Genomic DNA, 27126 nt, shown 5'->3' with positions numbered 1-27126 from the left:
ACACAATGCAATTGTGATAATAAATGTGTTCTTTGTTACTTCTTTAATTAAATTAAAGTGTACCTTTCTATTATCATACAATATTTCCTTGAACATGTAAACTCTATAATCATACAGTTGTCTTTCTATTAGTTGTCTCTGTCATACTGAACTGTTTGTTATCATCCTGAACTATCTCTGTTGCTCACCTCACCTCAGTTCTGTCTCTATTGCCCTCTTCTCCTGTTGTCTGTCTCTCTATTGCCCTCCTCTCCTGTTGTCTGTCTCTCTGTTGCTCTCCTCTCCTGTTGTCTGTCTCTCTGTTGCTCTCCTCTCCTGTTGTCTGTCTCTCTGTTGCTCTCCTCTCCTGTTGTCTGTCTCTCTGTTGCTCACCTCACCTCAGTTCTGTCTCTATTGCTCTCCTCTCCTGTTGTCTGTCTCTCTGTTGCTCTCCTCTCCTGTTGTCTGTCCGAATATCGGTTGTTAAGTCGCGACGTGTTTCCGGGTCCAAAGTTGGCTGAGGCGCTGTCTTCGAAATGCCGCAATAATAATAATAATAAATTATATTTATATAGCGCTTTTCCGAGGCTCAAATACCCTGACAATATGGGGGAAACAGGAAAGTGCTGTGTCCCTTGTTGTATGAATAGATCTGAGTCTAAAAAACGATTAAACTGTCAGGTGCGGAGAATTTCTGGTTTGGAGCCGGAAATTGCAAAACGTCACGTTTGACGTCAGACTTAACAACCGGATATTCAGGGCTCTCAAGTCTCACACATTTTTACATTTTTACTACCCCTAGTGGTAGTGGCCCTAGGCTGCAGCCTAGGTAAGCCTATAATCTGCGCATGCTCGGGGCGCACTTTTCTGCGCCCCGGCCGGGAAATAGGAGACAGCCAATTGGAGCGCTGCTACAGCTCACGTGTAAGCCAAAAGTATTTGGACTTGGATAGACTGCCATTCGGCCAGCGCCCCGACTCCTCCCCTATGTATTTTCACAGTGAATTTTACACACACACAGATAAAATGTTTATTGTATTGGAGGATTTTTAATGAATGCTGATAGGCGCCGACAGAATATCAGCCGCATTTTATGAATAAACAATGTTTATTTTTTAAAATCTTTTACAAGAAGAGGGGCTGCGTTGGAAGGTGGGGGTGCCCTAGCGCCCTCTATTGGCCAGCCGCCACTGGAGTATGCTCTAATGATTTAGCCAGGGCGCCCGAGCCAGCGACCACTGGGGTCACCATGGCTGGGGAGCATGTGGGAGGGCCAGACCTGTGTGAACTTAAAAACAGTTACAATTTGAATTTGAATTTTAAAAGTTGGTTACAGTAGTGTGACTTAATGCTTGTGTGCAAGTCATAAAGATGGACAGTAACGTGTACAACTACTATTTTCTTCCTCACGTAAGTTATAATTCATCATTCATCATCAGTAATTTTCATAACCTTACAATAATTCCAGGATCCCGCTCTCTGCACCTCACAACATTAGCTAGCTAGTTAGCTGGCTAGCTAACGCCCAGGCTCCACTATGGCCATCGAGCGTTGCGTCTGCGTTGCGTTGCGTCCAGAATTGCTGTCAGCCAAGGAACGTTGCTTTTGTAATCAATGAAAGGTGCTCCACTGCCAACGTTGCGTCCGCGTTGCGTTGCGGCCGATGGCTGCGTCCAAAGTAAAAATTCGGCAAAGTTTGATTTCTGATAGCGAACGCGAACGTTTATTTACAATTGTATATTGGTTGTTGGTTATAATTGTATATTGGTTGTTTTCTGGTGTTGTTTTCTTGTTTTGCTCTGTTTGTAGTCTACTTGATGTCTTTTTATCATCAGTTAAATCACCACAGCGGTTAATCCACTAATGAAGATACCAGATTGAAAATGCTCGTAGCCAAATACTCTATAGCTCGTGCCTGGTCGCAGCTATTGCGAATTGTCAATCACCACAGGTGCTTGAAGCTTGTTGCAAAAATGCATGACGAACGGCTGATACTTGAGGTGGAAAAATCTATATTTTTATATGCGACAAATGACGGTGGAGCAGGTACAATGTCAAGTTAATGCAACGCCGATGGCGAGGTGACGCAATGCTGGTAGTGGAGCCAGCCTGTAATATTCTATCAAGATAACAATGACTGATGCCTTCTTCTGTTTACACAAACACAGCCCATTGCCATGCATTCTTATCATTTCAATTGATAGGAGACATGCTGAAAATAAGGTATAGTCTTGTTTTACTTCTGTCTACAACTACTATTTCCTGCAACGACAACTTGTAGGCTACAATTTCCTCAATCTCACGTAAGTCATGTATTATGTCATCACAATATGGCCTCTACCTCTACCCTGTGGCGTAGCGCAAAATCCCGGGGCCCCCCCGCAAGGTGGCGGTGGGGGCCCTTTTTAAAAAAAAAAAAAAAAAAACGTGCGTTTTTTAGAGGCCAATGCGTTATTGACGTTGCGAAATTTCGCAATATGCACTCTACATTCTAAATGCTTGACTTAGCAAAAGGTACAAACAAGTGAGAGCAATAACTAAAACCAAATGGTAGACTACATCAGTAGAATGTATTATAAGTAGAAAAGTACAAGCTTTATTTCTTTTAACAAAGTGTGGTGTGCACAGCAGCGCGATATCTGTAAACATACAAGCTGTAGACTCTCCGCTAAGGGTTGCCAGATGGGATTGAGAATTTCCAACCTAACCAATCTAAAAACTTCTAAATCCACCAAAAACCAGCCCATCTGGCAACCCTGTCTCCGCTGCATCAGAGTCTACTTGTTGCGTAAAATTGGCCAGGGTTAGTCAAATCCTTTGTTGGACATCTCGTTTCTTAAGTCCTGGTATATTGTGGCATTTCTTTAATGTTTGCCATCTGGTCTAGGAATACCCAGGGAGACGCAGACAGCAGAAGTAGAATAGAATAGTAGAATAGAAAAATAAACAGCTAATAAATAGCCTAACCATGCTGAATTATGTACCTGTATGATGCACTGACAGCCTGTGACTGTGAACCTGGCCGGACCCTGCCCTTCTGCCTGAGTTTGAGTATGATGCTGCCCAAATAAATGTTATTGTTTAGTGCTGTACGCTTTCGTGGTATTATATTGTGTGAATTATCATCTGTATGTTGTTTTTCTTTCACTCGACTAACCGCTGAGATAACTTGACTTGAGACATGTACTTCCGTAAACATAATTTTTATTTTTTATTTTTTTACAATATCGGACCGACAGTCCCACATATAGCGGCTATAATGTCTGAATAGAGAATCTACCACCACCTAAAGAATGCTTATTGTACTTTGTATTGTATTTTCGCTTGCTCATTTTCCTTGTGTCTCGCTGCCTACGTGTGACGTCAAAGTCATGTTGCTATTGGATATGGCTAACTATGTATATATTTTTTTATATAGGCCTATATATTAAAATTAAGGTTGACACAATGAAGGGCCACTTATTTTCCTTGTTTTATATTTTTTTAAATTATAAAAAAAAAAAAATGGATCCAATGTTAGGGGGCCCCCTAGTGGCTGGGGCCCCCCCGCGGTGCGTCGCTTGCGGGCCCGTCCGCTACGCCACTGCCTCTACCTCTAGTAGCGGCACCATTAATTGGGACCTATGCTGTCTCTGCCAATGAGATGCTGATGAACCATTGCAAAGACCCAAAAATGAAGGACTTGTATCACTAGAAAGGGAAAAAAAGATTTCTTAGCTATTGCTAATGTTCTTCCTTCTTCTGTTAATGTTACAATTGAATGACGTAAAGTTGAATGACGGTTCAGGTATTGCAGCAACGCTTAAAACACATAATGCTATGTATCACAAACGCTGTCAAAAGGACTCCTTAGTAGTGAGTCCTAAAAAGCTTAGATCATGTCAACCCAAAGCCTGTGGCATTCATTGTGTCATATGTGAGGGGGAGATATGGATGACCTTCACAAGGCAGTAACAGATAATGTTGATTCCAATCTGAAAAGCTGGGCAGAATCCTGTAAACATTTTTAGCTTCTTGGTAGATTAGTTACACAAGCTTCTGATGTGCACGCAGCAGGTGTGTACTACATGCCAAATGTTATCTCATGTTGCGATATGCAGCAAAACGGCAAGCATTTTGTGACACTGCCAGGCCAGGGTGTCAGAAGGGGAAGCATCTACCAGTGAGTGGGGAACAACCTTTGACCATCTAACTATTGCACAAATTGTTGCTCTGGTTGAGGATTCAGATCCTCCTTCACAATCTCCTATTACGGCAACTCTACAGGAACCTTATGAAAGAACACAGGTGTTTGTGTCTGATTATGAACCCCACACAACAACATTTAAGCAACATCTCCTCAGCTATCTGCCTGAATAGAGTGAACACCAGAAGGGGAGGGAAACCTACACCGCAAACAAGGAACAAGTGGCTAAGAGGAACAATTGGCTCAGGATGAGACAATTCTGTTGATGAGGGCCGCCTTGGTTTTAAACAAGTACTGCTTACAACGAGGCCACACATTTGACGGCTCCTTCCCGTCCAACTGTCTCACAACATCTATTGCTGAACCCTTACGAGTGTTCAATGATATCGTCCTCCATGGTCCAGAGTTCCTCAAACCCTGTGCAGCTAATACAGAAGATGCCAACCTGCAACCGAGAATGTCAATGTCAGAAGTACAATGCATTTGGCGGCACCCTTCACACCTGCAAGACCGACGCAATACGTCACAGCAAGGACATTGACATTTGCCAATCGACCTGACCCAAAAGCCAAACAAAACAAAAAAAATGCATTATGCAAATTAGGGGTCCAGACACACCCAATCATGAATATAAGCATTCTAATGTGTTTCTAATAGTCAAAAAACATAAAATAGACACCAGGCTTGCATTTCTAGTTCATTTGGTTCAAAATAGGTTATAGCCGAAACCTTTTTCAGAGGGCGACCATATTGATTTGGCCGCCATGGCGACCCCGGTGGTCGTTGGCTCGGGCGCCCTGGCTAAATCATTACAGCATACTCTGAGCTACATCTGGGCCAAATGTGGTGCTTTTGCACAAATTTGCACAATAATATCCCTAAGGCCCCCAACTTATTGGGGGGGGGGGGGGGGGGGGGGGTCGGTGGCCCCTTAATAAGGATGTTCTAATCTATAGAGTATGAAGGCAGAGCCTTATTATTTTATTAATATTAGAGCTGGCTTGTAGATGTGTTGTGAAGACAGTTATTGTTGTTGTTGTTGTTGTTGTAGGTATTGATGCATAGCTTTCTCCACTGGCTTCATATAAGAAGCCCCCCCCCCCTACCCCAAACATCTGTTCATTTTCTTGCGTGTTTTATAGGATTTAGATCCACGTTTGACTCGTCGCGTTTCTCTCCAATGATTTCACAATGCACAACAACGTCGCTTTCATGTTGACTGATTCAGAATCCGTGCTGTGACAGATAGCAAATAACTGACGTTCATCCACTGTTTCTATCATGACCATGGGTTCTGGAGTTTGCCACACTGCCCCCCTCACACACAGTGGTGACAGTGGTCACGGATGAGAGAAACCCTTTGTCCAAATTCCAGCGGACTGCCGACGCAGAGAGAAACCCTGTCGACCAATAGCAGTCAAGCTCTCATCTTAACAAGGAGACTCCATGACTCTGATTGGCTGGTGGAGCAGCCGCTTGGTCTCTCATACACCACCACCACCATCATCATCATCATCATCATCATCATCTTCACAGCTGTTCAATAGGGGATACTTTACTTGACTTAGGATATAGCGCTATAATGCGGTCATAATGCGTTATAAGGCTGATCTTTTTCTATACCTTTTTACATCTACGATTGATCAGACACATATCATTCCATCTCATACGCCGACGACACTGCCATATGATAGATGGCCTATCACACCGAGTTTTCTCTTGCACGTTACAAACTAGTGTGACCAGAACTACTTAGGGATCAATGTCAAGAGGGAATGTCAAGATCTGGACACGTCCCTACTCCCTCCCACGTCATGTGAAAGAGTGTGTTACTGCTGGGTGACTCCTCACAGTAGCCTATAGATAGGCCTACCTTGATGAGTTGAGATTTGACATGATGTGCTGTAACTCGAAGTTCAGATGCAACAACGTTTCCTATTTCAACTGAAGTATTTTCCTGTTAAACCAGACGTTAATGTCATGATTCTACCCAAAGAGTTGTGTAGAGCATCCCCTCCTTCTCTCCTCGTGTTTGGAAATATTATATTAATAATAATTAGGGACCAACACAAACGAGACATTAATTAGATATGCCGGGAAGATAATCGGTATCAGACAACACAGTCCAAACTGATGAACAATACAGCAAAAAAAAAAAAACTAACAAATTACACAACAGCCACCCTCTTCATAGGAGTGTGTCCATGTACAGCAGGAGAACATCACTAAGCGTTTTGGGGGGCTCTTGATCTGTGGTCTGTGAACGATGCACTTCATGATGATTTTTGCCTATGATCTGGCCGTTCAGGGGTCTATAATGAAGACATTTAGACCAACGTTGCTGTTATTATTGTTATTGTTGTTTATAATCACTGGATGTGTTCTGGTTCTTGATGAATAGACAGCAATAAACAAAACATTCTTCCTAAAATTATAGATGAGAAACAACAAGGATAAAGACTTTACATTCCCGAAAACAAGAGTCAAAACGGTCATAAATAGTCCATAAATAGTTCCATCCACTTTAGAAGCTAACCGTTCGGCTACTTTGTCCGTTTGTTTAAAGAGATCAGCGGAATAAATCTAATACTCAACAGCAAGTCAAACCCTGACTGTGCATTGATAGAGGGTTGCATCATAAGGTTCAGAGATAGGAAATGTTAGGATATTTATGGCATAGCATAGAGTACAGCACAGTGTTTTATTTGTATAGTATAGTAGTATAGTATAGTGGATAGTGTATATAGCCTTTATTTATGTAAACCAGCTCTTTTCCCTTCTTGTTTTTAGTCTTTTTCCTATAGCACCAGGGGAGCCCCCCCTCACAAATGTCGTTGTATGGTACCTGTACTATATTAATGACAATAAAGACCATTCATTCATTCATTCATCATGTTCCTCTGTCAGTAGCAGTCATGTGTAAAAAGCCTGGAACTGTTGGACTCAGTGAATCAATTTCGATTTTTGACATCGGCTATTTCTAAAATGTTGTTTGGTGGACTGTCTGTTCCCCACAAGATTATGAATAGTAAGCTCATTCACAAACTATCATTCAATCATATATTTACTAGCCTCAATGAGGGCCCCCCCTCAATCATTTTGATGTAAATGCATCTCGCTGAAAGGAAGAGTGATGCAGACAGGAGATAGTCCAGTGCTTGTGTGCCCCCCAGAGATGACAGGGCGGGGCGGAGAGGAGAGGAGGAGAGAGAGAATGCAGCCTCTGTCTGTCTCTCTCTCTCTGTGTGTGTGTATGTGTATGTGTATGTGTGTGTGTGTGTGTGTCTCATCCCTAAAACGATGGCCAGTGCCGCTGTCTCTCCATCCATATCACCAACGACGCATCGCGGATGTTAAGATCGACGAGAGAGAGAGGAGGGAAAATCTGTGACTCCCACGTTTTTTGTAGAAATGGCCCACATCAGGGTTCGTTGACACCGGAACGCTGCCCACAAAACAGAGGCTGCACAGACACAGAGAGATAAAGAAAGAGAGAGAGAGAGAGAGAGAGAGAGTGACGGAGAGAGAGAGAGCGAGAGAGAGAGCGAGAGAGAGAGAGAGAAGACTATTGTGCACCCAGGGTCGTGGTGAGAGAGGAGAGCTCGGCGGTCTGATGCTGCAGAAAAATCGCCATTGTTTGGATGAGCAAGTCGCCGGCCAACGCTGAGAATTAAAGATTTTTGTCTTACCGCGCCAACCCGTTCATCATGAGAGCTACCATGATCTCAGCGATACCTCCCGTGATCTATCTTCTATGCTGTATCGAGGTAAGAGGGGGGGGGGGGGGGGCGTTATAAATCCTACAATATGTTTTCCTCTATAAGACCTAACGATCCGCATGTCTGGGGATGTCATGATGAGAAAGCATGCATGGATCTGTGGCTTTCGTGGAAACAGCCAGGGCTACTTTAACGTCCGATAGATAGCTCCAACAAACATGTTTATTTTTTTAGTAGTGGCGGATAAATCCCACCGAAGTGGATGGGGAAATCTATTCACGTATTGCTTGCTACCCCTACCCGTGTTGAATCTGTTTCGAGTCTGGAGATTTAACACGCCGCGGCACGCCGAGTCAGTTCTCTGTGTGATATTTCTTCAGGCAAAATTGGGTCATCCGCTCAAAGCTTTATTCTCTGTGATACCCCCCCCCCCCCCCCCTTCCTTTACGCCAGTGAGGGCTGCTATGAAGTCTGCTGGCATCCTTTTTATCAGCAGCGTATGATGAAATAACACTGACATAACGGACATACCACTATACAGTCTCGTTGTTCAACACCTCCTCCTGCTTACAAGCTGTCTGGGGGACGGAGATTCCATCACATCTCCCCCAGGCCGCCCAGGCCACATCACAGGCTGGGCCCTGGACGCGACAGTGGGTCATTAATAAGGCAAGCTGGTAAACGATGGTCCAAGGTGCAGGCCCTGCAAGTATCAGCACATGTTTTGACATTGTAAACAGCCATTGTCAGGTCATTCATTACATTGGAGGTTAGGGGTTGTGGAACTGTTTTGTTTTTGTTGTTGTTCCAAAGGCTGTTTTCAAAACACAGATTATATCCTTTACCGATTCAGTGTGGACGTTGTGCTCTGTGTGTATATGTGGGTACCAGAGATGTAAACAGGTGGCCACACACCTAACCCCCGAGGATTGTTGGTAAATCCTAATGTAACTAACATTGAACGGGTAGACAAAGCTTTCCACCGCTTTTCCCAAATAGAAAACATGATATTCCGGGTTTAGACATGGCCCTATTTTGATTGGAAATACAGTAGTTAGTATTGGGTACACTGACTGCTCCTGCTTGGAGTATTTCAGGAGGCCTTCAGTTCTCCTTTGGAAAACACCAACCAACCTTTCCCAATACCTACAACGTTATCTGATGCCGTTCGGTGCGCTTCCAATTTCCTGTTAATTTCATCTGCCGTCATACATTTGATATATTTCTGCGATTATTCTTTCCCCTATCTTTATGAAAAGATAAAATAGAAGGGTCGCCTAGGCAACCTAGGATGTATGGCGACCGACCAGCATGGTAGAGCATATCCATCCACCGTGATGGAATTAGATGTGTGCAAAACCCACTTTCACTGTTTTTCACTGTTTCATGAAATTCTTCCCTACCACATAATTGTCTTTGTGTGGTTGGTTGTGCCTAGTATCTGCTGGTTCTGTACTGTCCATCCCAGCATAATTTTCTATTTTCAAAATGTGAAATGTGCTATAGATATTGGATTTGATTTGAAACCAAGTAGGAGTAGATCCTTTAGAATGAGAGAGGCTACTTGAGGCTTCAGGTTTGAGTGGTTGGAGTCAGAGATATGGATCTGGAGCTGCTGCTTCCGTTATGAAACCAGTCCTCTATCTAGGGCCTAGGCAACTAAGAGCTCCGGTGGCGGCTACAGCATTGTTTATGCCATAGCAGTCGCACCTGGGCCTCGTAACCATGGCGATAAAGCAAAGGGAATGTCTCATTTTAGAGGTGACGGATCGGACGCCCACCACCACCACCACAGTGTGGAAGCCATGTCGCAGAGAGGGGGATGGCATCGGACTTTAAAAAAACACACACAAAAAATAAACACGATTTCAATTGAACTCTCAAGCCATGTTTAGAGCCGTGCCAAGGAGATGATGATGATGATGATGTCGTTGTGATTCTAAAGTATGAGGCTTCTGTGGTCCACCCTGGTTACTGCATACCTGGGAAAATAATAGTCTCCTAATCAATAGTTTGCATAATTAATGAGTGAGGCCCTGTTGCTCAATGAACTATATGGTATATAGTACTTTATCAAATGAAATGATGACTCATATCATCCAGAATGTTTACTGTACTGCTGTGGAAGGAGGGTAGGAAGTGTTCCTTTCTGTCTGTGTATTAACTGTTTGTTGAGGGTAAAGCCAGTGGCCGTGGTTATTAATGTTGTGGATTAGTCTGTTGTCGCTGTGTAATAAAAATACAGGGTTGTCATGGCTTTGGGCGTCATGGCGATGACTAAGCTGAATTCACATTTCGTGGTTATGCATCATGGCGTTTCACAACATGGTGACGTCCCGTTGCCAGAAGGGGTTTCTCTCTGCAGTTGAGAATTCCCTTTTTATCCTCCTCAGATCCATTTGGCCTATATTTTTATTTACTTTTTATTTGAGTTTTTTCATGTTTTTATTGCATTTCTGCTTTAATGGGATAGAGTCAGTAGAGATTGACAGGAAGGATGGGTGAGAGAGAGGAGGGATGACATGCAGGATGGGTGAGAGAGAGGAGGGATGACATGCAGGATGGGTGAGAGAGAGGAGGGATGACATGCAGGATGGGTGAGAGAGAGGAGGGATGACATGCAGGATGGGTGAGAGAGAGGAGGGATGACATGCAGGATGGGTGAGAGAGAGGAGGGATGACATGCAGGATGGGTGAGAGAAAGGAGGGATGACATGCAGGATGGGTGAGAGAGAGGAGAGATGACATGCAGGATGGGTGAGAGAGAGGAGAGATGACATGCAGGATATGTCGACAGCCGGAATCGAGCCAGGGACCCTGCGATTACGTGGCTGACGCCTTAGTGTGCTACGCCACCAAGAACCCCAATCGTTTTTTAACGTGACTAATGAAGGATCTGAAACGAAATCTTCATAAAGTTCATAAAGTTGACCTCTGAAGGTATGCTGGGAAGTAAAGGGAATCAGCCTAGACACAGACCCGTTACTGGGTCGTTAATTTATAGGTATAGCCTGACTAGGTCTGGACCTGGACACGATTTAACGGTATGGCTCAGTTTAAACACACACCAGTAACCATAAAATACTGGGCTTGTGTCACCTTATACAATGGTGAAAATGTGTGTGTGTGTGTGTGTGGGGGGGGGTCCAAGCCATAGGCCTATATGGTAGCAATACACAGTAACCTTGGTTCCCCCCAGTGTTCTCATGTTCACTCATGTTAACCAGTATGAAATCCCCCTTCTTTCCCATGGGATCTGATGATGAACATCTGACCCAAATGAGCTGCTAGCTGATTCCAGCTCCCTCTGTCTGCAGCATTGCACTCTCACTCACGCAAACATCTATATGGGTCAAAGACAAATAAGGTTTTCGTATAAGTGTAAAAAAAAAAAGTTTAATAGATTTAAGTACACTTGAAAATGATCCCTGTGTTTACTAGTGTAATCTAGGGCTATTTCTATTGGTCTGATTCAAGCGAAAGACCAATAATGTTTTTAATGTGATCCTTAAGATTTTTCCCTATGAAAAATGGTGTTCTGTTTATTTTTTTTAGTAATTCAGTTTCTTAATGTCTTCTTGATATTCGAGGGACAGTTCACTCTGTAATCAAATTTCTGTTTGTAAGTTACCATTCCTTATTCCATTCCATACATTACAATGAGCCCGTCCTCTGATTTCTACCTCCATGAGCCTCCCCTGGCTCCAACGAATTCCCCAAACACCTTCTCTTTCTAAATCAGATCTGACGTGGGCCTATGCTATCAAATCCCAAATGCCAAACCAAAGCTCCTCAATTAAGTGATTCGATAAGGTATTCATGAGATTCTCCTGCATGATGTTCAGCCAACTGCCCTCTGTAGCTGTACAGAATTATTGTCCCAGTCCTCTTATTAAACCCTCATATTCTTCCTGTCATAACATCATATTCAGCTTCATGAATACGGTCCTCTTAGCGTGGGTAAATTACTTATCGGTCGTTTGCTCAGTTCAAAGGCGCTGTGAGAGGAGAGGGTTCCTGCCTGGATGGCTGCTTTTGGATGACTATTTCATTTGCTGTCGACACACGGTTCACGTTTAAAAGGCTTTATAGGATCGGCCAAGAAGACCTTATTAAAGGGGCTGATGGGATCGGCTAATGAGGACACACACGGGTGGGTAATCGCTTTCGTTATCAATCCAATCACCACGGCAAAAATGCAGATGGCTGTTATGGATCAGGATGGGGAGGAGTTGATTGGGAAGGAAGCCCTGTGTCTTTATAATCCCACAGCCACGGGTGCCGTCAGTGGAGAGCTCCGGATAACACCCTGTCACCCGTGTAGCGTGCACAACATAATGAAGGTTTACATTCTAATCAACTCTGCCGTCCGCATTGTCCGAGCGTGCGGTGCGCTAATATAGAATGAGGGGGGTCGGGTGAGGTGGGCTTGGGGGGGGGGGCGAGGGGGACTGGGAGAGATGAGATGGGGGAGGGACGTGGTGGGGTTGGGTGGGGTGAGGTGCAGGAATGATGGAGGCGTGCGCTAATGTAGGAACCGTTTCTATTTGAGCCGAGCGCAGCGCCGAGCCAAACCTTTGAACACCCCCGCCCGCCTCTCCCCTGCCTTCATCTGTCCTTCTGCGACTGTCGCTTTCCCTGTCCGGCCCGATCGCTTTTAATTAGAATCTACGGAAAGGACAGGACCGCTCCTGGCCGGGGGGGCTGGAGGGAGCGTGAGTTTATGTTGAGGGGCTGGTGTCACGCTTTACGTGGCGTTGCCCTGAGAACACGTGACCCGTGTTTTTAGAACACTCGTTCTACAGTCAGTCATCGTTCTAATCTACACCGTTAAGGCTCCTGCCCACTGTGCGATGTTATGTCGGTGAACCCCTCACACTGCACGACTGAAAGTTTCAGTCCTACCGTCTCCGACTTGATCAGACCTTACGACGTGCGTGCTCACACTGTACGATTGTGCTCACACTGTACGATTGCTCTCAGCCACGATTGACATCCACGATTGCTTGTGACGCGACTTGTACACTTGTTGAAATTGTTCATTGTGAACTGGCATTAATATGGAGGAGAGAGACACCATCCCGAAAAACCATCCATAGGCACAAGCTCCCAGCGCCGTCCCGGCGACTGTGTTTTACGGCCACCAAAAGAGCTCACATTTATAACACCCCGCACCACATCGGGACACCCTCAACCTTTGTACACCCTCACCAGACAACCTGGCTGACAACGAGTGCTGGTCCCAATCGTATGCACTTTTAGCCACTTTAGGAGACAAATAGCACAGGAAAGGCTGTGCGCACCGCTCCCTTCGACGGTGGAACTGCGGGGTTTTGAGCGAGTCACAACAAAACACACGAGGTCTTCGCGGCTCACATGACTTTATTCTAAACGGAGGCAAGTCTGCTCGCTGGCCCGTTTGCATTTGGACCTCAACTCGGCACCACCGGTGACTTATAGCCCGTTATTCGCGAGGAGAAAACACAGGCGCCCGGACATTTCGCCAGCTACTGAGCAGAGATGGTTGAGTCTACACGGTTCTCATGCCTCGTATTAAGGACAGCCCCCTGCGCCGGGTTGAGCTTCATTCTCACAGAGCAGTATGTTATCGTAGGACCAGCCACACTTCACGAGCCACGACGAAAATTTCTGACCTGCCAGAAATTTGTCGGCAGGTCGTAGCCTCGTCTTTAGAACGTAGGAGCAATTAGTCGTTGATCGCTGACTCTCTCACACTGTGCGACTTACGACGTCCCGATTTGGCCTTACGACGCTAGGATGTCTCTACGACTACGCAACGTAGTCTGCGACAACAAATTCGTGGCGAAATCGTGGACAAATCGCACAGTGGGCAGGAGCCTTTAGGGACCCTCGTTTTAGGTTAGATGTTATGAATGAATGAATGATCTTTATTGTCATTGTAACAGGTACAACGAAATTTAAATGCTAGGTGCTAACAATCAAACACAGTCCTAAGACAAGAAAACAAGAATGAGACATAAATAGACATAAATAGGGGGATATAAATAGGGGGATAAGTGATCGGTAGGAATCTGAGAATGTATCTATTATGTAAACTTGTAATGTAACTATGTAATGCTTATTATATACACTATATGGACTATTTACAGGGGGGAATATAGACAGGGGGGAGTTAGCATGTACTTTTTAGAAGAAGAATTTCAACAACAACAAAAAAGATATCGTCCTTTAGGAGTGATTGCTGTGGTTTCATCCAATGTCTGAGAGAGGTATTTTTAAATCCCCCCCCCACACACACACTTTTCGTGTTTTACAGACAGTTTTGTCATATGGTGTGGGGGTAGAAGGTGACCAAAGAGGATGGGTTACGGAATAGAAGGGGGGTGTGACTGAGCATCGAACCTACAGCTCTGGCCTGGGTAGGTCTGACTGCCTGTCCGTAAGTCCAGCTCTACCACAAGAGCCAACAACCTTGGTATCAGCATCACCCAGAAACACACAAGGGTGCCCATTAAGGACACTGCAGGCTATATAGGTCATCCAAAAATAGGGGAGCTGCTGGATTCATTACATCAGGCGATGAATCAAAAAACAATGCAATGAGTAATAGCAAAAAGAAATGTTCTTGGAGGTCTAACTCCGAAGAGTTAATCAAAAAAGAGCAGAGGAGACGCGTCATGTTTGAAGCCGTGTAATGCCTTTTCCTCCCTTTCCGACACCATCAAAGGGAGCATGGGATGGTTGATTCTTCAGGAATGAGGGGGTGGGGAAGAGGGGGGGGGGGCATGGGGGGAGTCTCCTGGGAGAGTTGAGAAGGGGGAGGGGTGGGGTGGGGGGGTGGCATGGGGGGAGTCTCCTGGGAGAGTTGAGAAGGGGGAGGGGTGGGGTGGGGGGGAGGGATGGGGTGGGGGGGAGGGATGGGGTGGTGGAATGTGCTCTTAGGGCTGAGCAATACGGCCCAAAAAATATCACGATATATAAATGTTCATATTGGTTGATAAGAAGATAATTTTCACAGTCTACATTGAATAGTAAGTAGGCTAAGTAAGTAAAGCTTTATTTATATAGCACCTTTCATACAAGAAATTCAGCTCAAAGTGCTTTACAACAGGAATAAGAACATAAAGTGAATATAAAAACATATATAAAAACATATAGGCCTACAAGCATAGAATGAATATAAAAGCAGGGGAAAACAGTAAAAAGAACAGGTAAAGATAAAATCGAACACTATTATTTTTCATACAATATTACGTAACAACATTGTTTTAGCACCCCTTGTGAGTGGAGGCACGCTAACGTGGGACCTGCACCGGACTCCCCCTGGCCTGGGTTCGCAGTCCTGCCGTGCACGCTATCCCACACGCAATGTCCTACCCTTCTCACTTGGTTTGCAGGGTATTTCAACCGGGGTCTGGTTACCTCTAAAATCCAGGACTTATCGTCCCTTCCTGAATAATGCTCTATAGCTCTATCACCCAAGAATTCTCTCACAATATATGTTTATCAGTCAATAATGATAGTTATCGCGACATACGTGAAATAATGCTCTGTGTTAAGTTTGAAGGGCATTTTCTTCTTAGGGCTGAAGACTGAAGAAAGTAGACGTTTCAAAATGTCTCAAGGAAATACCAGACAACCAAAAATAGACATGACAGCAGTCTTGTAGACCAGCAGGCTTGTACTGAGAGGCCACTCTGTCTGTTATTCTGGATGCATGACATTAAAAAAGAGAGACAGCCTTCTCGAAAATTGTCACATAAGACATCAAGGATCTCTGTGCAAGACAGGAGGCGTGTCTGGCACGAGGCCTAACGATAAAAGACAGTGTCGCTTATCAATCAGTTGGACAGTTAGGATGACAAACGAAGTTTCCGACAAAATAGCAAAAAGGGAAAAGATTGCTTCTCCCCCCCCCGACTCCCGCCTCTGGTGTGTGTGCGTGTGTGTGTGTGTGTATGTGTGTGTGTGTGTGAGAGCGAGCGAACGGGCTTGGATGAGGGAGTCTAGGGACAGGACCCTTCATGAACTCAGCACAGGGAGGAAATAAATCTCTCTCTCTCTCACACTTTTCTTGGGTCCTGTTTGCTTCTGTTCTTTATCAGATGTTCTTTCTTTATCGTCTTTATCCTTTTTTTTCACCCAGCATTAGTGTGCAGGCCATTACATAAAACATAAAAATAATAATAATAATCAGATTCCAGAATATTCATATTCCAGAATCTCTGCGGCGGTCTCTTGGAACGCGTCGATCTGAATCCAAACCTCCTCCATCTCTGTTAGCGCTGCTCTGCTAAGCTAGCCCCCCCCCGGAGACTCCACACAGGGACCTGCAGGGTCACATATTTCACAGTTACACTTTTGGCATTTAGCAGACGCCTTTACAACAAACACATTTGACTGAGTCAGTGAATCATCTATCCACCAGTCATAGCAGGAAAAAGTCATCCATGCTCTGGCCAGGGGCCATTGGCAATCGTCGTGCTAGAAGAAGGCTTTTTATTTTATTTTATTTTTTATACATTATTTATGTATTTATTATGACACAGGGGAAACAGTACAGATACAGTTGTAGGCGGCCTGCTTCTGTGAGACGACTCTCTGCTCTGCCCAGTGATGGTTCAGCCCTCGGTAGAAGGTCTACTGACCCCCCACAGTACCAGAGAGGATGGAGTCACTAAACAGCTCCCCCCAGAACCCCACAGGGAGGATTTTGGGGGGAGGGAAGGGTGTGTGTGTGTATGTGTGTGGGGTGGGGGGTGGATGCTGAATGCAGAAATGCTATTATAGCTAGCTGTCAATTAGCCCACCACCACATTTTCAAGACGGTTGATTGATTTATGCATACTAGCACTGTCGAGAGAGAGAGGGGGGGGGGGGGAGTAGAGCACACAGGAAGTCCAAACAGAGAGGTTTATGAGCTATCTCCTGTCCTCCCTGCACCGCTTGGTGCCTAATTGAATTTTGGGAAGGGTGTTGAGTTAGCATAAGGAGCTATTGTCGTCGCCCTCATTGAGTCAGCCAGTGGGCGGGTGGCACCCCTGGTGAAGACTCATTGTTTACTGAGGGGAGGGGGGCAGGGAGAGAGAGAGAGAGAGAGAGGGGGGGGGGGGGGGGGTGGGGGGGGGGGGAGATCCTGTCAACACAGAACACAGAACACAGAACACGGCACATTCTTCTGTGTTTACTTTGATTAAACGCCCAGTGGCTAGTTTTTGCAGAGGCGTCTATCTGGTCACAATTAAAGAACACAGTCTCTGTGTAGGCCGTAGTCCGTGTGCTGGAGGAGTCACTGAAGCATTTTTCTTTAATTACTTTGCGCACAGGCCTCCTCTTGTGTTTTAACGTCGGCCATGTTTGTTAATCTGTCTAGGTTGAGAGCGTGTGTTGTCACAATGGGGGACGGGGGACGGTGGAAGGGGGACACAGCATGCATCAGCGAACAGGTCTCAGAGAAGGTTCCTCTTGTCTTGTCCTCCGTTCTTCTTCGGCCCTGACAGAGCACCAATCACACGCTGGGTTGGTTCATTGTCTCCCCAGAGCCGCCGTGTGTCCTCACGTGGTCTCTCACTTCCTGTTCGAAATCCGCAATCAGAATTGAGAACAGAACTGTTATTAGGCTATATCAATGTACGAGTACAATTTTTGGGTTCAGGCTTATCAGACCCCCCAGCAGAAATACAAAATCAATAATAGAATAAGCAGGATATAGACAACATAATCAATAAAAGAATACGCAGGACGTAAACAACATTCAACAATAGCTGTATATACAATAGCGTCATAGAATAATAGAATAGGTGATATCAGCATATCAACATTCTTAATGTAAACAACATTACGGAAGCTTCAGGTTCAAGTAATATCAGGTTGTGCAAAATATGCTGTGCAGGTGGCAGTGAGATGTGACACACTGTCATCAAAGTGTGGACCCCAGGAAGACTAGTGTCATGGGTGGCATTAGCTAATGGGGATCCTAATAAACAAACAAACAAAGACACGGGATGTCGTATCCCAGTTTTTCGGATTCTCCCGAGTCCCGAGCTCAGGAATAAGATAATTATGCAGAAACCATGGCGATGCGTTCGTTGATACGACCCGCAGAGAAGCGATGTGAGTCAGAGTCAGAAGAACGTGATCCAGCGGTCGTGCCGGGGGGGGGGGGGGCGGCTCATCGTCAGAGGGGAGAACCATAAGCTGCTGAAGACCCCCCCCCCCCCCCCTCTTCACGGTTTCTCCGCTCTGCATTTAGAACAGTTGGTTCGCCAACTGAAAAAAGACTCAGCTGTGTGCGTGCGTGCGTGTATGTGTGCATGAACAGAGAGCGCGCTTGAATGCGCGTACGCGCAAATACCCGGGGCCTCCGATTTGAAACGGGAGAGAGAACAAAAGACGTGTCTCTCTTCTTCCCTAATTCATACTGATTAAACATTGGCTCCCTCCCGTGCATGTGTCTGTGTGCCACTGAGCCAAGAGCCAGCCAGTAGGGAAATCACTGAGAGACCTTGTATTGGTCAAAGTCTGAGGCTCAGCTCTGCCCGTCTGGTTCTGTTACCGGGCAGGGCAGCCGAGAGAACCGGCCACGATTAGACGGCCAGATTATTAATACTGCACTTTCACTTTTTCCATTAGGATTAAACCCGGGCAGTGATAATCCAAAACTGTGCTTTAAAAGCGGGGTGGGGTGGGGTTGTGTGTGTGGGGGGGGGGTTCTCTGAAGTAGGTTGGCTGTTTTTTTTTGCCACGCTCGAATCTCAACCAGCCCTCGAGGCGTGCTATTTCTGAGACGTCCGCAGCTGTCCGTCGCCTAGCACCCCCCCGACGTCTTTGACTTGAAGACTGAATAAATAAATCATGTTTTAATACTGTAGCGAACAGAGTTTGGTAGTGTAACTCGCCCCATGCGGGGGTCGAACCCTGATCTCCCGCACAACCGCCGGCCGCGCTAACCACAACACCAAGAGAGTTAACTCCCTTAGTGGAGCTGCTAACGGACCTCACACTGGTTGGGAGTTAGTCCCATTAGTGTAGCGTAGCGTAGCGAACGGGTCCCGGAAGTGCCAATGCTGGGGTCGAACCCCGATCTCCCGCATAACCGCCGGCCGCGCTAACCACAACACCAAGAGAGTTAACTCCCTTGGTGGAGCTGCTAACGGACCTCATACAGGTTCGTTACAATACAAACGTTGAAACGGCGTCTTTGTATGAAGCCTCACTGGGTCACGTGTGTCCGGGATGGGACTTGTATGTCGACGGGGAGAATAGAGACAGTAAGGAGAATAGAGACAGTAAGGAGAATAGAGACAGGAAGGAGAATAGAGACAGGAAGGAGAATAGAGACAGGAAGGAGAATAGAAACAGGAAGGAGAATAGAAACAGGAAGGAGAATAGAAACAGGAAGTAGAATAGAGACAGGAAGGAGAATAGAAACAGGAAGTAGAATAGGAAGAGGAAGGAGAATAGAGACAGGAAGGAGAATAGAGACAGGAAGGAGAATAGAAACAGGAAGGAGAATAGAGACAGGAAGTAGAATAGAGACAGGAAGGAGAATAGAGACAGGAAGGAGAATAGACACAGGAAGGAGAATAGAGACAGGAAGGAGAATAGGAACAGGAAGGAGAATAGGAACAGGAAGCCAGAATCAAAAGAAGGTTCCAGCCGCCACTGTTGACCTCGGCAGCCTCATTCATAAGCTAATGGAGTCTCTGGACTGTCCCCCCCCCCCACCCACACACACACACACACACACACACACACACACACACACTGTGTGCTGGGCTCGCCGGAGATTGTCAATAGGCCTTTGCTGGGTCCCCGCTGCGCCAGCTCTGCTCCGCGCCCCCTGCCCCTCTCTTCATACGGAGCGCCAGCCTCGGAGCTCCAGGGACCAGAGAGCGAACACCCCCAGGTTTGCATGATAATGTTGGCAGCTGTCAGAGGACAACGCCCACCCCAGTCCGCGGGAGAACGACCCTCCCCCCCTTCCACTCCTCATTCAAGGGGTCAGGCTCTGGTTTCATTCACCCGGCCGCTTTCCTTCACAGCATGTGTGCGTGTGTGTGTTTGTGTGTGTGTGTGCGTGCGTGCGTGCGCGTGTACCGGGTGGGCGTGACCGACGGCCTCTTTCAGACAGTCTCTGTCGCACCCTCGGGGAGCTTTGGCACAATGGCCTCTTTCACCTTCAGCCCACTCTCAGGACACACACTTCCTCTTCACCTAGCGGCTGGTCGCAGAGCGCCAGGCCCACACTGACGGTCACGGTGTGAAATGTATCGGTTGTAAAGTCGCTTTGGATATAAAGGCGTCTGCTAAACCCCCCCAAAAATGTAACGTAAACGGCTATTATACACTCAACAGGTTCCCTAATGTTGAACAACTTCCTCGGGATAGCAGTTTAGAGATGCGAATAGACTCGTCGTCGAGGGAGATGGTCTTTGATTCACTCCATTTTAACGAGCACCATCTTTAAAAAAACTAAAGTTTTCTTTTCTTTTAATATATAACCGTTTTCAGGCTTTAAACGAAACAGGAAACAAGTCAGGGCACGTGACAGTTGAGGGCCTCACTCTGAACGTGATTGATGACTTACTACTATGCTTCTTAAAAGACATGTTTGCGGGGATGTTAAGGACGGTGTTGAGAGTTTAGAGAAGAGCCTCAGGTGGTGCTTTGTTGTCACGGTGATGAGAGCTTTGGAGGGCGTCCATCATCAACACTGGCACGTGAGTCTTCGTTGAAAGAATGCGCCATCATATTCATGTCCCAATGAATTATGGGTGACTGTGGGAACCTCCCCTCTCTCATCTCCTCATTGCTGGCGCGCGATCCCTCTGAGAATCTGGTGCGTGTGTGCACTGTGCATGCATGCGTATGTGTGTTTGTTTTACACTTAAGAAGCCGGGTTGACTGTTAATGTCAGTCTTCTGTCAGGCAGGAGTGAGCTTTTGACATTACTGATTAATGATGTGTCAGTATGTGCATATACAGTTTGTGTGTGTGTGTGTGTGTGTGTGTGTGTGTGTGCGTGTGTGTGTGTGTACAAACATACTGTAAATGTGCCCATGACTCACACCGAGCATCTAATTCTTGGTCCTGTTGGACATATCTGAAATGCAACCGTACACTTCACTGTCTTACGGCCCTGCCTCTCTCCAGGTATACCAAATGTCAAAAGTTCAAACCCTTTACAATTGCAAGGGCTCCCTTGAAACAATAAATGGATAAGTAAAAATAATTATACATGACCTTATTAACGTATTAAAAACTACCTGCAAAATGAAATACCGGTAGTCGTTCCCTCTGCCACTGTAGTAAGTACTCTAAGTGTAATGTGTATGTACCGTAGACTAAAGACCCAGTTTGCACCTGCCCCTGTTGTTGTGGTTGTTGTTGTTGTTGTTGACCTCAGACACTTCATGGTGTATGTTTCACATTGACTGTGTTCAGAGGCTCCTCTGTGCCTCGGGGCTGGGGGGGGTGGTTGGTGAGGTTGGTGAGGTTGGTGAGGTTGTTGGCCCGGTCAAGGTTGTTTTCCCTCTCTGGCTACAAAACAAACAACCTCTCCCCTTATAGGCTACCTCTGCTGAGGCCAATGAAGGGTCACTGTCGCTGTGTGTCCTCACTTAAAGGGTGTAGCATAGGCCCATGTTCTTCTGTGGTGACGGCTTGACCGCAGTGCAGTGGCTACAGGGAATCACCAAAACATTTCTCGAAATGTTCCTTTATCGAGACCCGATTTGTTTCAACGTGCGGCGGTAGCACAACCAAACAAAGTAGGAGAACGAAACATTCAGGCCATATCATGCCCCAGACTTCTGTGAATAATGAAGAACAGAGAAGAGGCCTAAAAATATAGGCCTAAATTGTATATATTGGTCTTTTTTCTCAGGCAGTGAGAAGGACACCCTCTTATGTATATTGTTGTCCACACACATACGGTAGGGCTGATTTCTAGATTGCATTCCTTCTTGAACTTTGATTTTAGTAGCCTATACTGTTAGGTGATGCTGTGTCTAGTGCAGTGGGTGGTTTGTTGATTAATTACTTCATACTGGATGAATCATTCAATGTTTTCGGCGCTTCAGGCAATCAAATTGTGAGCAATTTTCACTGACCTCTAATGATAATGACTCTGCCAGGCTGACACGGGAGTAGAGAAGGCGTTTAGCCCGTTCCGTTCTTTATGCTAATTCTTCTTGAGAGTTAAGACCGTAATTGTTGTTCTCGTCAATTTAAACAACACGCTACCCGTGATGAACTTTTGAATCCCTGCATCTCACTCATCGAGGTCGTGTCAGGATTGCGGTATGGTGTTTCTTCAGTCATCGGAATATTTATGAAAAAGGCGATGGATTTAATATGTAAATCGTAAAAAAAATTAAGGGCTAGGTTTTTTTGGGGGGGGGGGGCAGAATTAATTGCGAAAGGAACCCGAGTAAACAGACGAGAAATCCCAATAAAGATTCCCTAAAGGTGCAGTCTGCCTCTCGACCCCTTTCTGTCTCTCGGGTTTTTTAATATTCATCCGTTCTTCACAGCTTTCTCCTCACCTCTGCAATTAGAATAAGAATATGCATAAATCATGAACCGAAAATTAGCCAACAGACGGGCTCTTCTGGCCTTTTCTTCTCCCGCATCACGCCGCTATCGCTAGGGAAACAAGACTCCTGAACCTGAGTGTGCCCAACTCATCAGTCTCAGCCGCATTAGTGTAGCTAAAAGTCCACATTTTACATAATTCAATTTATATTGATTTAATTGTGTCTTGTTGTCCGTGGCCTCTCAAAACGGAGGCCTAACCGTGTAGAACAGGACACGGCGCTGTGTCTCTTCTCACAGACCTTTCTCAGAGCAGGTTCGTGTCAAGTTTTGTTTAATATTAACTCCTTCTTCCGTCTTAAAAAACGTCGGTTGCGGCCATAATGTTTACTCACGTAAGGGAGTGATCGAGTCATCTGATGTTGTTTGTCGTAGCTCCGAGGCCTTGTTGCCCCCCCGCCCCCTCCCTCCCGTGAGACGACGGGAAATATTGCGACACTGCCTGACATCACGTGACCTCTGCTACCACATGACAACGCTGTCTTCCGACCATGTGAATCCTAATCATAAAAAAAAGACATGACGGATGAACAGCTGCGGTTCGATTCACACCATCCCTGAGCGCTTGGAGCGACGTCCAGCGTCCACAGCAGCCCCCCCCCCCCCCCAGTCTCCCCAGTCCCCCCAAATGAATAACACAACAACAACATGTTTGCTTTCTCTCTCACACACTGTGTTTTTCGTTTTGTACACATGTTGTCCCCCAAGGATCTGCACAAATCCATTGAAATTCATTTCCCCCCCTCCATCCTTCCATCACCATGGTGATTTACATACACAAATACACATTCTGCATAAGGCAAAGATGGCTCATTATGATGCGCGTGTCTGCTGGTTTCCTGTCAGCTGATGTCTTCCAGCGGGGATTAACACAGGCATCAGGGATGAGCGAGAGTGTGCCTCGGGGGGGAGGAGGCAGCATTGAGGATGGTAATAGAATTCTCTCCCCTTGACCCATATGACATGTTATCTTGTCAGACTAGTCCTGAGTCCTGACTAGGCCTGAGTACTTCTGAGTGTCTCTCCCTTCACTGGATTACAGCTCAAACGCTGTCGAGTCGGCTGTCTTAAATATGCCGTTTGCCACAACGGAGGCTGTCTCGAAAGCCAGACCCTCCAGTGACAATGGACCTATCGCTAAGCCACGCCCCAAAATAGAAATTGTCCAATCACATCACAGCAAAAGTCACTACAGGCAGAAAACTCGGACAAACAACTCACTAATATCTGATGGTGAAAAGCTTCTAGACTAAATATTCTTATATGTCTATCAGAAATCTGAAATTTGCCAACTCCCGCCATTGTAAGTCATTGAATGTCATTCAGTCGCGGTCGGTCAGTCAGTCACTGTCAGTGAAGCGTTGTTTGTTTGTCTGAGTTTTCAAACAGGGCGTGGCTTAGCGATAGGTCCATTCTGAAAGGACATATATGTGACGGCAGCTGGTGAAACCGGGAACAAGTCGGCGACGGCAACCAATCAAATTCTTCTGACTTTTATTCTGAAAATGTTCAACATTGTTGAAAATCAATGACACACTAGTCAAGCCATGCAATGGATGCAATGCCGCCGACTTGTTCCCGGTTGCACCAGCTGCTGTCACAATATTGCAACTCCAACCAATAAATCCTGCAACATAATCTGTTGTGGCTGCCTGCCACTACGGACGATTCCTCATCATCGTTTTAGTTTTGCCGTAGACACGGATAATAACGGATGATGAGACGGTCCTCTCGTAGACGGATGGATGAGATCCGCTGGGTTCTTTCCCCCCTCTGGGGGCCGTTTCACTGGGCTTGTCAAAGACGTTTGGAGTCAGAATGATCAATGGGCGATGGATGTGTGTTCTCGTTCCGGAGTGTGTGTGTGTGGGGGCGTGGCCGTGGCCCTGTATTGATGATTGATCAGGGGAAGCCTAGCGGCCGGTCAGCACGGCAGACACACAGATGTCGTAAAAAGGAGGTAAGGTGGTAAAAGGACAGCCTGACTGAGTACTGCAGGCCAAACAGGTCGACGCAGCAGAGTGATTGAATTGATTGATGGGGTGGGAGGGGGGGGGCACACATATAATCTTAATGGGGGGTGACAAGCCCCGAGGAGGTGTTTGGTACGGTCGGCTGTGCCAAGGTCCTGAGTGTAATCAGTTTGGGGAGGGGGGGGAGGAATCGGAGGACGGACTTGATGATAACGCATGGAATGGAATGAGGAATAGTGTTCGATTTCTACCTCAGCCTCTACCTCAGCCTCTACCTCAGCCTCTACCTTAGCCTCTACCTCAGCCTCTACCTTAGCCTCTACCTCAGCCTCTACCTCAGCCTCTACCTCTACCTCTACCTCAGCCTCTATCTCTACCTCAGCCTCTACCTCTACCTCTACCTCAGCCTCTACCTCTACCTCTACATCAGCCTCTACCTCTACCTCTACCTCTACCTCTACCTCTACCTCTACATCAGCCTCTATCTCAGCCTCTACCTCAGCCTCTACCTCTACCTCAGCCTCTACATCAGCCTCTACCTCAGCCTCTACCTCTACCTCTACCTCTACCTCAGCCTCTACCTCTACCTCTACCTCTACCTCAGCCTCTACCTCTACCTCTACCTCTACCTCAGCCTCTACCTCTACCTCAGCCTCTACATCAGCCTCTACCTCAGCCTCTACCTCAGCCTCTACCTCTACCTCTACCTCTACCTCTACCTCTACCTCTACCTCTACCTCTACCTCAGCCTCTACCTCTACCTCTACCTCTACCTCTACCTCTACCTCTACCTCTACCTCAGCCTCTACCTCAGCCTCTACCTCAGCCTCTACTGTCTGGAGCGTTACACCCTGGCTCGGCTCGGCTCAGTAGTGTGAACCAAGTCCTCCAGCCTTATCCACCGAGACAGAGGTCCGTGTTCCCACCGCATGTGCTGCTTGCCCTTTTCACGGACGATAATGTCACAATATGATAATGCAATAATGCATCCATATGGTAATGGGAGCTAATGCCTGTTTGGACTTGATATCAGCTTTCAGTCCCCTGTCGATGGCAATCATCGCAATACCTAGGGGGCCATTTCCCAGTTAGAAATAATTGAGTCTTGTCTCTCTCTCTCTCTCTCTCTCTCTCTCTCTCTCTCTCTCTCTCTCTCTCTCTCTCTCTCTCTCTCTCTCTCTCTCCTCCATCTCATCTGCTCACCGACACCCTCACACAGGGGAAGCGTTGTGAAGTGAATGTTGATAGAGAGCGAGAGCCCTTACGAAGGACCGGCTTGCCCTTTTAAAAATGCCGGCACCCGCCACTCTAGGTTAATTACAGTGCCGTGGTATTTGGAGAGCAACCGTTTTCCCTGAGCTGCGAGTTTGGGGGGGCCAGAGGAATAAGAGAAGAGAGGAGAGGAGGAGGCGAGAGAAAGGAAAATGAAGTGAGATCGAGAGGAGTCGTCAGTTAGAGCTCGCTGGCGGCGTCTTGCGTCAGGGTTTATTGGCAGAAATGAAATAGCTGAGAGCAGGGGGAAAAAGGTAATTGGTAAATTGACAGAGCTGGCCCCACTTGGTTGGAGAGAATGGCGCCCAAGGCCACAAAACACACTTTGCACTTTCTAGCCTGGCTGTGAATCTATAAATAACCCAGTTCCAACAAGTCAAGGACACTAAAAGTCTATACGGAGAACAAGGCGTATAAAGTTAGTTTCCCGAGTGAAATATGAGCCTGTCGAAATGTGAATTGTAACCCTGCCGATTTAATAGTTCGGCATTTGCATATTTGTGGCGTTAAACACTTGTTTATTGTCGACAGTATTCGCGGGCAGTAAATTTGCAGCTGCTCATTAATTCCAGTTTAGAGGCTTTTATAGGAATGGTCCAGGATGGATTGAAGTGCCTCTGTTGGCCCATATCAGGACTTTCACCGTGGTAGCCACGGCACCACACACATAGCAACAGAGTCATACCTCATGCTATAACAGCCATATATCTGTTGTGTAATCACAATAAAGTGGAAACTGGCGGTGGTTTAGTCCAGTAATTCTTGTGTTTCTGGCTCTTTCCGTCCGGGCTCTTTTTCTGTGGAACATCAGACGTCCGTGAGATAACTCAGCTACAGAGAGAGCAGGATTTTGACCCAGATTTATAATCTGCATTCCTGTGCGGTACTGTATGCGTGTCACAAGGTCTTCTCCTGACCCGCTAATCTCAGAGAGGACGGCTGGTCGTCTAGCGCTGCCTAGATCCAAGGATCATCCCAGATGTGCTGCGTGCGCGTGGTGGTTGGGGCCAATCCCTTTTAGATTCCATCATTTTCATTTAGACATTTAGAAATCAATTGAATTCCAATTGAGTAATAATTATAATAATAAAAAACTGTGTATATTGTTTGTTCCAATAGTCAGTAACTCAACAGTGTGGGTTCTTTACATTCTTCTGTCAACTAAAGATTACAAGCTTTGGAATTGATGGAATTGTACATGAATTCACCCCATCTCTGGCTGTGTGTGTGTGTGTGTGTGTGTGTGTGTGTGTGTGTGTGTGTGTGTGTGTGTGTGTGTGTGGTGGCATTCAGGCCTGAAGAATGACAAATATACCACAGCACTTGAAGTTTTCTTTACCCCCTAGGCCTAACATCATAGACTTACTGTATAAAAAGTCCACATTAAAGATCACTTTCAGGTTTTGGGTTTAATGGC

The 27126-nt window shown here is 46.2% G+C and overlaps 1 protein-coding gene across 1 annotated transcript in view; it reads left to right on the top strand.

Annotated features, from left to right (window-relative positions):
- Positions 1-2010: 2010 nt before the first annotated feature.
- ptpro (protein tyrosine phosphatase receptor type O) overlaps positions 2011-27126 on the top strand; it is a gene marked incomplete at both ends in the record, with an annotated part of 95273 nt that continues 70157 nt past the window's right edge. Inside the window, one exon of the mRNA XM_080538217.1 lies at positions 2011-2025. Coding sequence (XP_080394343.1) covers positions 2011-2025 — 15 coding nt within the window. The remainder of the gene's footprint in view (positions 2026-27126) is intronic.

This window comes from Nansenia antarctica, assembly GCF_963989245.1.
Source record: "Nansenia antarctica genome assembly, chromosome: 8".
Lineage (NCBI taxonomy): Eukaryota > Metazoa > Chordata > Actinopteri > Argentiniformes > Microstomatidae > Nansenia > Nansenia antarctica.
The sequence above is the reverse complement of the archived record's forward strand: the minus strand, read 5'-3'. Positions and strand labels throughout refer to the sequence as shown.